Here is a 12,097-nt window from a genome sequence, read left to right on the forward strand (position 1 = left end):
GCGATAGTCAGGATTAGTGATGTGAAGATTAGTGAGTTTCTATTGCATACGTGTGAGACCCAAAAGTTGAAGGTCTTGTTGGCAGGATCTCGGTTATGAGGCTTTTTATATGGTGTCACACACCAAGCTTCGATAGGATATGCTGAGTCGGCCCAAATCCATTCACCGGGTCCAAGAAGATGCTGCCGCTGTAGACAAGTGCGAGATTCGTTAAATGCTGTTGAATCGTGAGTGCTGCCGCAGTGACCAATCACATAGTCAATGATTCGAAGATTCGGAAGTGTTATGAGCTACACCAAAAGAACTATTGTTAGCACAAATTGATTTTGTAGAGGATGTCATGCACCTGAACATTGAGGGAATAGTTGGACTTTCTATCAAAATAAGCCTCGCCATGATAAGCAGGCTTCTCCGCGAGAGGGATCAGGGTACCATCAACAAAGATCCAACCATTCCTCCATGCAGCACATGTTGCAGCCTCTACCCACTCCTTCGCTTCCTCCTTCATCCTCGCTGTTGGCCAGTGGATCACATCATCATGAAGTGCCAAGAATGCTACCATGACACGTCGTGTGGCATTTACAACTGTACCAGCAGACATCCCAGCCCATTGAGCAATAGATTCTACCGAAGCTCCGTTTCCAAAGTGTCCAAAACGGAACATAGCAATCGCAAGCTGATGTTGAATAGGTATCTGATGTGCCGAGCCTTGACTCATGAAGACAGGATGATCACAGATTCGTGCAAGGAGTTCATCGAAAGTGGATGGAGAGACCCGGATATTGCGCCGAAAACGCTTCGGATCGTCCTTCTTGTAGAGCTCGAGAACCAAAAAGAGCTGGGAGAGCTTATGAACGCGATGGGGAAACAGGACCCGGGTGCTGAGAATCTCTGCAATCCGAGCGCGAGAGGCTCGATAGCGCATCATGTAATTCTGATCTTCCCATTCTTCTTCTTCTTCCGAAAACTCCGTCATAGTGTCGGGGTCTCTGTCTTCCATCGATGAGAGAGATGAGAGAGACGAGAGAGACGAGAGAGACGAGAGAGATGAGGAGAACGATGAGAGTGTGGAAAGTGAGGATCTATCATCTGTAGAAACTCCGAACTCATCACTATCCACAGTGTAGTCCGATTCATCTAACAGTTCCGACTCCTTGCGGCATTTCCTCCTCCATCCTTGTAGCTTTCGGGCATACTTGAAAGCCCCACGAAGTACGCGCTGACGTGTCGATATTGCGGGCATGTAAAGAACAAGATGATTTAATTTACTACAGAAAATACAGGTCTATATAAAGTCCCAGGAGGGGTTTCATGACGAGCTCTTTTTATGGCCTTTTCTGAGCCTTTTTTGTTTGTTTTTTCACTGAAAAAGAATTGAAAAAAGGGTCCGAAAAATATCCAAAAAAGGCCTGAAAAAGGCTTCTCTTTTCGTCGTGAAACACCCTATTGTTACTTGTATTCATTGAGGCAGGTAGTACTCGTTATGTAAATAGTGGACTATATACATGTTACATGCTCAACACTGTCCTTCTCTTCCTCCTACTCCTCTTCTTCTTTGAGCCCAAATATCTGCCACAGCAGCCCAACTTGACCAAATGGTCTCTCGGCCCCAAGTAACGTAGCCGCAGCCTCATACTTATTCTCCTTCCTCCTCACCCTCTCACAAATCATGCCATACGCCTTGGCCATTCTCTCTAGCGCAGCATGGTGTATCTGCGTATGCAGACGCTGAAGGGTCAGGCGAGATAAACGGGGGGAGGATGAGGAGACAACTTCGATGGAGGTAGATAGCCAACGGGAGAAGGAGGCGAGAGCGGATTGAAGCTGGGCAGGTTGAATGCCGGGAACGTGCGAGAGAGGTTCCTGTTGTAAAGAGAGGAAAAAATATAAGCCAAGACAAATAGTGTATAGTCAGAACAGTTTACCGAGTCATCATGATTGCGGCATAGGGAGGCGACTTGGTTTAATCCTGCGTCTGTCATGATATCGAGGTACTGGAAAGACCAAGCTCAACAAAAGACGATATTAGTCAAGTATAAATAGATTCACATGTTCTTCGGTCAACTCTTCAACTTTCGATTCAATTGCTTCCTGAATCACCTTTCGTTGAGGCTTGGTGAATGCAAACGGCTCCAAAACACTCTGCAGAAAAAAAATACGAAACCATTCGAGTCAGTGAATTAACACGAACAATTTGCCAAACCCGCATATACCAAAAGATAACTCAAGCAATTCAATACGAAAACATCCTTGTCCCATTCAGGTCTTTGCCTCTTCTTCGTTTCCCCGGCATCAAGACACATATCTAACGCTGGCTGTACCATGACATCGCCGATTTTGAGGAAGCCCGTGTTCCCGGCTGCGTGCGATTTGTTATGATCACCGATCAAATTATCTTCGTCGTCGCCGTCATCCAGTTCGTCGTCCCCGAGATACGACTGATACACTGCCATGATCTCACGAAGTATTTGAACGTGGTCGAGTATGGGGATGGGAGGTGTAAGGGATGTATCATCAAGATCCTACTTTGCATTAAAGAAATTCTGAGACAGATAAAAGTATCTTCGGAACGTACTAGAGTTGCTTGAGCGAGTGAACGACATTGAGCTTCGATAGAGCCAAAGAAAGTCTGGTACGCCAGGTCGGTAATTCTGAGCAACATTTAGAAGAACGGCTGTACAAATGTATCATTATTTGTACGCACTCCTTCAACGTTACAGATAGAACCGCGTCGTCACCAATCGTCTTCGTCATGGTTGCCTTGTAAAACTGCAACAGGTTCGCGATCTTGTATGACATAATCGAACTTTCTTGCGACCTGATAGTTTGTTGTACGCGAATCTAGACAAAAAAAATGAAAAGCGTAAGTCACTGATGGAAAGGAAATCACACATTATTTACCTTCAAAGGGACACAGACTTTCCCCACCGCCGCGTCCATGAGCTCCCTTATCCATTCTTCTTCCTCGCTCATCTTGCCTTTCTCAGCAAACTCTCTCGCACTACCAATCAAACGGCCGTCTTCCTTGATACTAAACAAGGCCTCGAGGAACTCCCGTTCAGCGGCAATAGCTTGATGAACCCATGCAAGCATGTCGCCGATATACCTCAGAGGATCGTGAGCATGGAGCTCAATAGGTCGAGGGAGACCAGAAGGTCCGCCACGCGTAAGGGCAGTTAGGAAGGAAGATGTCAGTGTTGTTTGACGGGTGAGTGAAAGCGCAGCCAGTGATTCACTGGGCGAAGACTGTCAGACAAAGAACAGAAGTCCGTGACAAGAACACACTTGAGGAGCTCAGGCCTCTTTCGTAGGCGACGGACGCCCTCCCGCATGATCGTGCTCACTTCAAGCTGAGAATCGCGTCCAACCTGACGAAACTCGTAGGAACACCAACGAAATATTTTCTCGTAGCCTTGTTCAAGTTGAGAGGCGGTAGATGCCATGATGTCTTTCCTAGCCGTAGATACTAGGTATCATGATCAGTTATCTCAATTGAGATTGTTTGTCGAACTTACCCAGCTCTCGTCGGACCATCCTCACCGGCCATTAACACACGACAATCTTCTCGAATCTGTTCTGTCTTGTCCATAGCTTGGAAAAATCGCTTGCCCACTGGTACATCTCTAGATGTCAACGCCTCCGTTTCCTCCTCCGTGAGTGTAAATCGTGAAAGGAACAAGGAGACAATCGATTTTCGGTCTTCAACTTCTTGTCTTTCTTGCGCTCAGTATATAGAGGACTTCGCAGGAGACAAAAAACACGCACCTCTCTTCACGTAGATTACCTGCTCGTTCAAGAAGGGATTTGCTCGCTTCATTTGAAAGTTGGAGTTGCTTCTCGGCTTCGTCACAGCTTGTATGCATTGCCGAAACGTGTTTTTGGAGGGCGACCAGTCTCTGAATAGGACATTGGGTAGATGAATAACGATACTGCGATCGGGAAGTGAGTACACACCTCATCAACTTCACTCAAGACTTTCAGAAAATGTCGACTGCCTTCAGCCAGCCTGAGCTCCATATCCCGCTTCAGATTTTTCCTTGCCCTTGCAGCTGCTTCCCCTGGCGTGTTTTCTACTAATTTTGAGGTTCCGGTTGATGATTGAGCGCGCTCTTCTTCATCGTCGTCTTCGTCTTCTCCATCTTCGAGCAGCGCGCCATCAAAATGTGCATTGCTCTTGGGAGTTTCCTTCACTTTTGAGCTGGCATCTACGGTGGAGCCAGATGAGCTGCTATTGACATAGAGTTCTGAAAGTGTCTGCAACGCTTCCCGAGTAGCTTCATCGTCGAAGTTGATACCAAGAACTTTGTATAATCGTAAAGAGACGGGATTCCGAGCTTGCGAGGTCCACGAGCTAGAACTCTTTCGCTGTGAGGATATCGAGGATGAAGAATCAGAATACGGTATTGGTCCAGACATAAGTCTGACTGTCAACTCGTGTGACCTCGCGTGTGGGCACATTCAACTTCAAGCGCTCATATCTTTGCTCCAACTCTCATCGACATCAGAATTGAACGAACATCAAATTCACAAATTTTGCTCGGAATCAGGTCTGGTGTGGATGCAGTCAGATGAATTCGCGACAATTCTTCAAAACGTTCATCGTGACCTTGATGATCACCAAACGGAAATGCACCGTCTATGTAGTATGTAGCATCTTGTAGTCTACTTCTGACGGCCCAGCAGGAACACCAACGACAATACGCGACTCAGCTACCATCTTTACTTTGCGGAAAACACCTGATGAAATTCTACGGTCATCTTCGATGATTTCTGTTATGCCATGGATCATTGTTCTTTCGATTTGCTCTCATCGTTCTTTAGATATAGGAGTGGACATGTTTGGTGATGCATTATTCGAAGATACTGCTGTCTCTCGATGGATTCTGGAAAACGCTCACAGAGGGTTCGAGGTGCTTTGATCATCGGGCTAGAGCATATTGAGAAGAATGGTATATGAGAACAGTTGGATAATGGGAAGGGCCCAGGTATCGTTAAATGCTCAGGATGAGTTTTGCGAACACAATGACTGCATATTATGTACTGATATGCTTTTCCCAACGCAAGTATACGTAGAATGTCATGCCGATGCGTGCTTATCCGAGGATGACAACGCTTCGTCCGGGGTCGTAGTCTGGCAAGTCAGAATTCACGAGAGTGAAGAAAAATCGTTCTACTCATGCGGGCGTCCACTGCAACCTCAGGTTATTGCACTACTGCAGCACTGTTCAGAATTCAGCTGAATTCTTATAAGAAGAACTCTTCCTAGTAAATACATATGATGATGTGGATTTATTCCGAACCATAATGTTTGCTTTCCTCAACGAAAGACCATCCACATATGTTGCTATGTGGTCGGAAGCGCTGAAGTGAGCTCTTAATCGCACCATCCATCGCGGCACTCATTCATATTCATATATAATGATTCCCGTCATGATTTTTGCTGTCAGTTTTCGAGTCATACATACATATAGCGAAAAGTGAAAGAAAAGGGAAAAGGCAAACTCGCTTAGCAGCTGCATGTCTTCTGTTTCCAATTCTTCCGATTCTCCTCATTGTACGTCGGGCGTCCTTGAGAAAAATCTTATCGTCCTGATGGCTGTCAACCAGCATCTCTCAGCAGGAATATCCAAACTGAGGGCTCTGACCCTTACCAGCTTCATTCTCTGCAAAAACTCAATAGCTCTATCCTTTGTTTGGCCGCGAACGACGACTACATCTTTTCTGGCAATCAGGATAACGATATCTTGGTCAGTCCATTGCATTCCGATCCTCATTCACATGCTCGGAGTTCTTTTCGGTGTTTGGTGGGAGATAATTCTCAATCTTTCTTCTCGTTTTAGGTTTGGGACAAGAAGACTTTCGAGTTGAAGGCAACATTGCAAGGACATTCACGGAGTGTGTTGGCTTTAGTTTACGCTGAGGACAAAAAGTGGCTGTTCAGTTCTTCTGGTGCGTTGGTCTTCGCTTCTTGGTGTTCAAGGTTTTCAGGCTCATGTTAACGATTCAATTTAGGTGACAGCACCGTTCGAGTGTGGTCTACTATTACACTCAAGCCAGTATATATCATCGACACCTACACCGAAACCTGCGCCGGGGACTTGTACTCGATTGCCTGGTCACCGACCCTTCAAACGATTTACATTGGCTGCCAAAATACCTCCCTCCAATGGTACAAATTTGCGTTTACGACCGACTCTGGCACAACAACACCAAATGGCACCAGCGTTCGAAAAGCCCATAAATTCTTTGATAGCTACCCTCAATTCGACCGGAGACCTGCAGACTTGAACGCAAACAATCCTCAGACTCCGATTCCGTACTTTTCCGCGGAAATTCCTCGACTAGAGGTGCCTTCAACGAACGTTATCGAGTCGGAGCATTTTGGATATATATACTGCATGACTGTCCTTGATGAACGCGGAGTCGGAGTCACCCTTGTTACAGGTAGTGGCGATGAGACCGTCAAAATCTGGAGGTGTTCCGCTTCGGGACCATCAATTGTCCATACTTTCGAGTGTAATTATGGCGCCGTACTCGCGTTAGTGGCACACGGGGAGACGGTGTATGGTGGCTGCCAGGACGGGCATATCAAAATCATGGATCTGGAGACCAAGACCCTTGTCCGAAGTATAATTGTCCAGGAAGGGATTGATATACTTTCGCTATCCCTGATCGACTCGGACTTGTATGCAAGTTCGGCCAATGGGCAGGTCAAGGTATGTTGATCCTGCTTTAACTGGAGAGATCTTACTCACCTGACATCAAGCGTTTCTCTGGCTCATTCGATTGTACTGCGTCCTGGCACGCACACAATGGAATTGTGTTATCGTCGTTGATCACTGCAAGGACGGAAACTACCAACTATATGTTGGTAACTGGAGGGAACGACGATAATATCAAGGTGAATATTGTAAATACCTGTTCACTATTTCTGACTAACCTCTTTCGAAAAAGGTCTGGAACGTCGTGCCACCACGCCCTCGTTTCCGAAATTCGTCAACAGAGGACGCCATCCCTTCAGACTGTTCACAGCTAGGCGGAGGTGAGTTTCTTCTATATTATATCATTATTTCCATTTAGCAACAACTTTTGTTCAATAGACAGAATCACATACGCGCTCTCGAAATTTGTCTCGATACCCAGCGTCAGCTGCTACCTCAATCATCGCGAAGACTGTCGACAAGCCGCTATCTGGCTCAAAAAATGCCTTACTCAACTTGGTGCAAAGACGCAACTTGTATGGGACTGATCTTGTCAACTAATGACTACCACGGACACTTAAAATTATTTCTTTGTATAGCTTCCGACTTCTGAATCTGGGAGCACCAATCCCTTAGTTCTGGGCACCTTTACTGGAAATCATGGCACAGGTAATCGTCCTCGATTACTGTTTTATGGGTGAGTCTCATTTCCCCTCAACCACGATTCCCCTGCCATACATTACCTAACTTTTTGAATATCTTTAATAGGCACTACGATGTCATCCCAGCTCCTCCGGAAGGGTGGAAATCCGATCCCTTCACGCTAGATGGACGAAATGGCTATCTGTATGGTCGTGGGGTTACGGATAACAAAGGACCTATCATAGCCGTTGCCTTCGCCGCCGCAGAACTATTATACAAACGTTCTCTGGGAGTGGATGTCGTGTTTCTTGTTGAAGGACAAGAGGAATGTGGGAGTATGAATTTTTCATCTGCTGTGGACAAGTATAAGGTATGATTATGTTGTGTTTTTTTGGCTTGGAGTATGATCACTAAGCCTTGACATGGGTAGGACCAAATAGGGCACATTGATGCCATATTAGTCAGGTTAGTCGTGTTCTTTGAGAGTTGAAGTAGATTGAAGGCTGATTATCCCTACCGAAGTAACTCGACATGGATATCCGAAGACACACCATGTATCACCTATGGTCTTCGTGGAGTAATCCATTGCTCAATCGCGGTACCTAATTTCTGTCTTCCCTGAGCCCTGCAATATTAATTTATTCACAAGGTCTGCAACAAACTTCCCGATCTACACTCGGGTGTTGATGGTGGCGGAGTTGCAGAGCCCATGAAAGACATGTCAGAGGGTTCTCCTGATCAACCTGAGCCGAACTAATTTTCTATGTTCACTGTATTTTTACCCTAGGATCAACCTTTTGTCTACTCTTACGGATAGGAAGAACCAAATACAGATACCTGGGTTCTGTGCGTTTATCTCATTCAAGCATTCATTTCTGTATTGATTGATGTTCAGACGACCATGTTCGCGTGCAAACCGAGGCGGAAAAAGAGCTTTACTCACGGATAGCTGCTGTGACACAAAAGCCTGCATCGTACATGGCCTCCCGGTGGCGTGAACCTGCTTTGACGATACATAATATCGAGGTCTCGGGCCCGAATAGTCAGTGGAGACTCTTCCTCGCTTATGCCTCAACAATCTCTGATTCATTGTCTCAGATCCTACTGTCATCCCTGGGACCGTAAACTCACAGATATCCCTTCGTATCGTTCCTGACCAAAAACTAGATACTATCGCAAACTCCCTTTGTCAATTCTTGCGATCTTCATTCCATGACCTTCAATCACCAAATGAGATCACAGTGGACATCAATAACCCAGCTGACTGGTGGATCGGAGAGCTCGACGATCCTTGGTTCAAAGCTTTAGAAAGTGCGATTCATGAAGAATGGGGCCTGGAGCCTCTTCGTATCCGGGAGGGAGGGGTAAGTAAATTTGCTGAGGACTGACGAAAACTATTCGACTGATGAATTGCTCAGTCTGTGCCATCTGTACCATATCTTGAGAAAGCTTTCGCTTGCCATGCCTTCCATCTACCTATGGGCCAGAGTTTGGTTCGTTGTCAGAGATATGCTGTCGATCGTTCGAAGCTAATATTACTCGATTCATAGGATCAAGCACATCTTCCGAACGAACGGATGTCTCTCAACAACCTTCAACGAGGCAAGGCCGTCGTTGCAAGGTTTCTGAGGAAGGTGGCAGAGATGAGCACGTAGAAGATCTAATCTATGTTCAAGATATTCTATTAGTGTTTTTATTTGTGACATGCATTTCTTGTATCAGTTTGAACGTCAGTTCTGTATATTTTAGTCTTTATCTTTAATCTCATATTCGTGGATATAACTGCTAGTCATGACACTCATACATAATGGCTATGATGCGTGTCAAGGGTAGAATGAAAGAAGAGCAAATTGTAGACATATACTGGTAATGACCTCAGCCGCGTCGGTAACATTTTGGTGACAGATTCTAGTTCATTGCAGAAGAGTCTGTAGAATGCATCATATCGTAGCAACATCACAAGTCCCAAGGGAGACTATCTATACCACCTTGAATTTGTTTCAAGGTGGCGCATTCATCATAGTTCAAGCTCCCGCAGCCCTTCTCACAAGTCGCCTTGAAACAAGCTTCCGCTTCTGGCCAAGTGAGTATACCTCCAGTAGAATTTTCCCCGCCAATACCATCAACGTCGTAACCCACAATACTATCTCCTAGCGGTCGCCGTTCCAGTTCCGCTACCATCACCTCTTTCAAAATCTTCCACGTTCCATTGTCTATTCGAGCTTCGTGACATTGTGCGCAAAAGATGTCCGAATTACCGACTGAGAAACGATCGGGATCATCGAGATACGCCCTAAATTCTTCTTTCCTTCTGTGGCGCAGTTTCAAAAGGCGTAGTAGGTCCTTTGAAGACATGCCTTCCAAGGTATTTTGTGTGTCACTGTCGGAGAGCGAGGATATGTCGATCATTAAGGAGTGCTGTGCAGCCCAATTTCGTTCGTATTCCCATCCAAAATGCGACGCTATCGAGAATAATCGCAAGGGATCTCGTTTCGCCAGCTCTGTACTCCGCAAACCTAGTCGTATATATGATAAAGGTCCTGGTGCATCCCAATTTTCTGCTAGACGCAACACACGATCTATGATGTCAAAGCAGGAGTGAGACGACACCTCGTTAGGGTTGCACGAGTCGGAGCACGAAGTATACGGGGAAAATTCACCCCATTCATGTAAAGGTGTATTAATCGGCATTCCACTGATCAGCATGAGGAATAAAGTAAGGATATGGGAAGACACGTATGTGGAGACAAAAACATCTCGTCCCACGTCGATATTTTGAGAATAGAACTCTTTCGGATGTGGTGGGCTGGGCTGGGGTAGCGTAAACATGTCGCGAAAGAATCCCGAAGCCATGCGCAACGTATACGAATGCATCCGGTACATAATGCCATCAGAAGCACTCAGAACGACGTGCGCAGCGGTTGAGGCAAACGACGGGTGGTATCGACATTTTTGGTCGACGAGAAGCCGCGCACGGCTTGCTTTGGAAGGTAAAATGATGGTTGTTTCGGGCGCTGAAGCCATCGGAAAACACGATTAAGGTTTCAAAAGGAGACCGTAGTCAGTGCGAAAAACATGTACAGAACGCCATGACGATCCGAGGTAAAGCTGAGGAAATGTACGCCCTTGTCGGAGCGCCAGGGTTCAGTAATGGGGGTTTTCCAGCGCTTGATTCTTCACATCACATCAAGATAATCGACATCCAATGAGTGCATTGGCGTTAAGTACCGCACATCAAGCAACGCAGCGACAGACCTGTTTGCTACGTATACAGACACTCTCGTATTGCTTCAACCAACGAAGCAGGTTTTGGCTTTGCAGAAATTGCATCGACATGAAGACGTAGTTTATCACGAAGGAAAGAAGCTGTGGTAGGACCAATAGCAGCGATACGCACCAGTGGTTTGTCGTCATTCGATGGCCTGGTGTCTATAGACCGAAAATGAAATTGTGCTTGTAAATGGGGGTAGACAAATTCGGCAGCGGATGGTGCAAAAAATACAATCCAAATTTCAGCATCTATATTCAGAAAGAGGTAAACCAGTGTTCATGAAGACGACGGATACAGTACCTCTTTGGCAACCTTGCAACGCTTCACGTAGATCATCAGGAAACCTGGAGCTACCGCAAGTCTCATAAACTTGGAGTGACACCAAGTCAACATGGCCCTCATCCATGACTTTGGGCAAAGTTTCCCGATTCTTGTCTCCAGTCAAGTACAAGAGATACTTCGGGCGATTTCCTGGCGTCTGCTCCAAAATGAATCGAGCTAGTAGCTCCGCAGTTCCACTATGTTCTCCACGAATCTGATCAGGTTTTGGATAAATTTCGCGTAGAGAGGCGGCAGTGGCAGCTCCGACGACGTAGAAGGGGACATTTGACCATAATTGCGTCTGTTCATCTGCAGACTGTGCGACGACGGCCTTCCAGGCCTCGCAAGATCTGGCACTGGTCATAATTACTCCGTCTACCTTCGGCCCTGCCGCAATAGTCTGTTTCAAATTCTCTAGATTCATCAGAACCGTTTCGAGGACCGGGACACAAACACCTCTGCTCCTAGGGCCAATGGCATTGATAGCAGTTTCATATTTATCCGTAGAGGATATGTCGGCCGCACGTAGAAGAACCGCGAATATCGCCATTGATAATTATCCTGGCGCAAAGAACTTACGGACCATATTTGGAGGCTTCCACGTGATTGTTCCCACACCCCGCGTATGTACTTTTAATCCAATAGGGGCCAATTCGTTTTTTGAAATAACACCGCAGGGGAGCTTTGCGTCCGAATGACTACTTCCGTGGTCGTCTCCAGTCGTCCCAGGTCGTCCCCTTATTCTGTGAATACTAATCATCTGGTATTCCACAATTATCCAGAATTATCCCCGGGCTCCCCTAAGGTAGCCGACCATTGACATCAGAAATCTGTTTTAACACGTATCAAGTTTCAACGGGCTCTAACAGGCTCTAACAGGACCTCAACAGGCCCTGATGCACTGATAATAATATATCTCCTCTGAGGTTGCATCTGGATTCTCTAGCTTTCTCTACTACATCATCGCCCGATGCCAGCTAATGAGTTATGTATTAATTGGCACTACTCGGACCAACAATTGCTACTGAATCCTATTAACTTGAGCTCAAGACTAGACTTCCGGTGAAATGGACCCTCCGCCAACGCTTCAGGTCACCAAAATATTTGGCATCCCGATCATCATCCCGTCTGAGAAGCTATCTTGTTCCGGGTCCAGGCGTAT

The 12,097-nt window shown here is 46.2% G+C and overlaps 5 protein-coding genes across 5 annotated transcripts; 1 reads left to right on the plus strand and 4 right to left on the minus strand.

Annotated features, from left to right (window-relative positions):
- Nucleotides 1-115: 115 nt before the first annotated feature.
- Nucleotides 116-1,243, minus strand: C8R40DRAFT_1072730 (uncharacterized protein; the record flags this gene model as incomplete). The annotated part of the gene is made up of 2 exons (XM_046226499.1): nucleotides 116-217; nucleotides 347-1,243. 2 exons carry the CDS (start codon nucleotides 1,241-1,243, stop codon nucleotides 116-118), a joined length of 999 nt encoding a protein of 332 aa, XP_046082286.1.
- Nucleotides 1,244-1,488: 245 nt separating this feature from the next.
- C8R40DRAFT_1123136 (oligomeric Golgi complex subunit 6) lies at nucleotides 1,489-4,457 on the minus strand. Its single transcript, XM_046228886.1, has 11 exons — nucleotides 3,955-4,457; nucleotides 3,766-3,896; nucleotides 3,516-3,713; nucleotides 3,286-3,453; nucleotides 2,902-3,235; nucleotides 2,705-2,841; nucleotides 2,576-2,651; nucleotides 2,214-2,522; nucleotides 2,050-2,142; nucleotides 1,926-1,994; nucleotides 1,489-1,863 (listed from the first exon to the last, which is right to left on the minus strand). Exons 1-11 carry the CDS (start codon nucleotides 4,414-4,416, stop codon nucleotides 1,540-1,542), a joined length of 2,301 nt encoding a protein of 766 aa, XP_046082287.1. The 5' UTR covers nucleotides 4,417-4,457; the 3' UTR covers nucleotides 1,489-1,539.
- Nucleotides 4,458-5,384: 927 nt separating this feature from the next.
- Nucleotides 5,385-9,092, plus strand: C8R40DRAFT_1123147 (glutathione degradosome). Its single transcript, XM_046228887.1, has 17 exons — nucleotides 5,385-5,554; nucleotides 5,608-5,747; nucleotides 5,841-5,949; nucleotides 6,013-6,716; nucleotides 6,767-6,901; nucleotides 6,955-7,042; nucleotides 7,101-7,237; nucleotides 7,301-7,398; nucleotides 7,470-7,713; nucleotides 7,774-7,808; nucleotides 7,866-7,941; nucleotides 7,993-8,063; nucleotides 8,131-8,189; nucleotides 8,239-8,385; nucleotides 8,442-8,707; nucleotides 8,762-8,836; nucleotides 8,894-9,092. The coding sequence occupies exons 1-17, from the start codon at nucleotides 5,518-5,520 to the stop codon at nucleotides 8,996-8,998; spliced, it is 2,526 nt and encodes an 841-aa protein (XP_046082288.1). The 5' UTR covers nucleotides 5,385-5,517; the 3' UTR covers nucleotides 8,999-9,092.
- A 207-nt stretch (nucleotides 9,093-9,299) lies between these two features.
- Nucleotides 9,300-10,367, minus strand: C8R40DRAFT_1174890 (uncharacterized protein; the record flags this gene model as incomplete). The annotated part of the gene is made up of 1 exon (XM_046232256.1): nucleotides 9,300-10,367. The coding sequence occupies one exon, from the start codon at nucleotides 10,365-10,367 to the stop codon at nucleotides 9,300-9,302; it is 1,068 nt and encodes a 355-aa protein (XP_046082289.1).
- Nucleotides 10,368-10,605: 238 nt separating this feature from the next.
- Nucleotides 10,606-11,485, minus strand: C8R40DRAFT_1174891 (tetrapyrrole biosynthesis uroporphyrinogen III synthase; the record flags this gene model as incomplete). The annotated part of the gene is made up of 2 exons (XM_046232257.1): nucleotides 10,606-10,862; nucleotides 10,915-11,485. 2 exons carry the CDS (start codon nucleotides 11,483-11,485, stop codon nucleotides 10,606-10,608), a joined length of 828 nt encoding a protein of 275 aa, XP_046082290.1.
- Nucleotides 11,486-12,097: the final 612 nt, after the last annotated feature.

The sequence above is a fragment of the Lentinula edodes genome (genome assembly GCF_021015755.1).
Source record: "Lentinula edodes strain Le(Bin) 0899 ss11 chromosome Unknown C8R40scaffold_39, whole genome shotgun sequence".
Lineage (NCBI taxonomy): Eukaryota > Fungi > Basidiomycota > Agaricomycetes > Agaricales > Omphalotaceae > Lentinula > Lentinula edodes.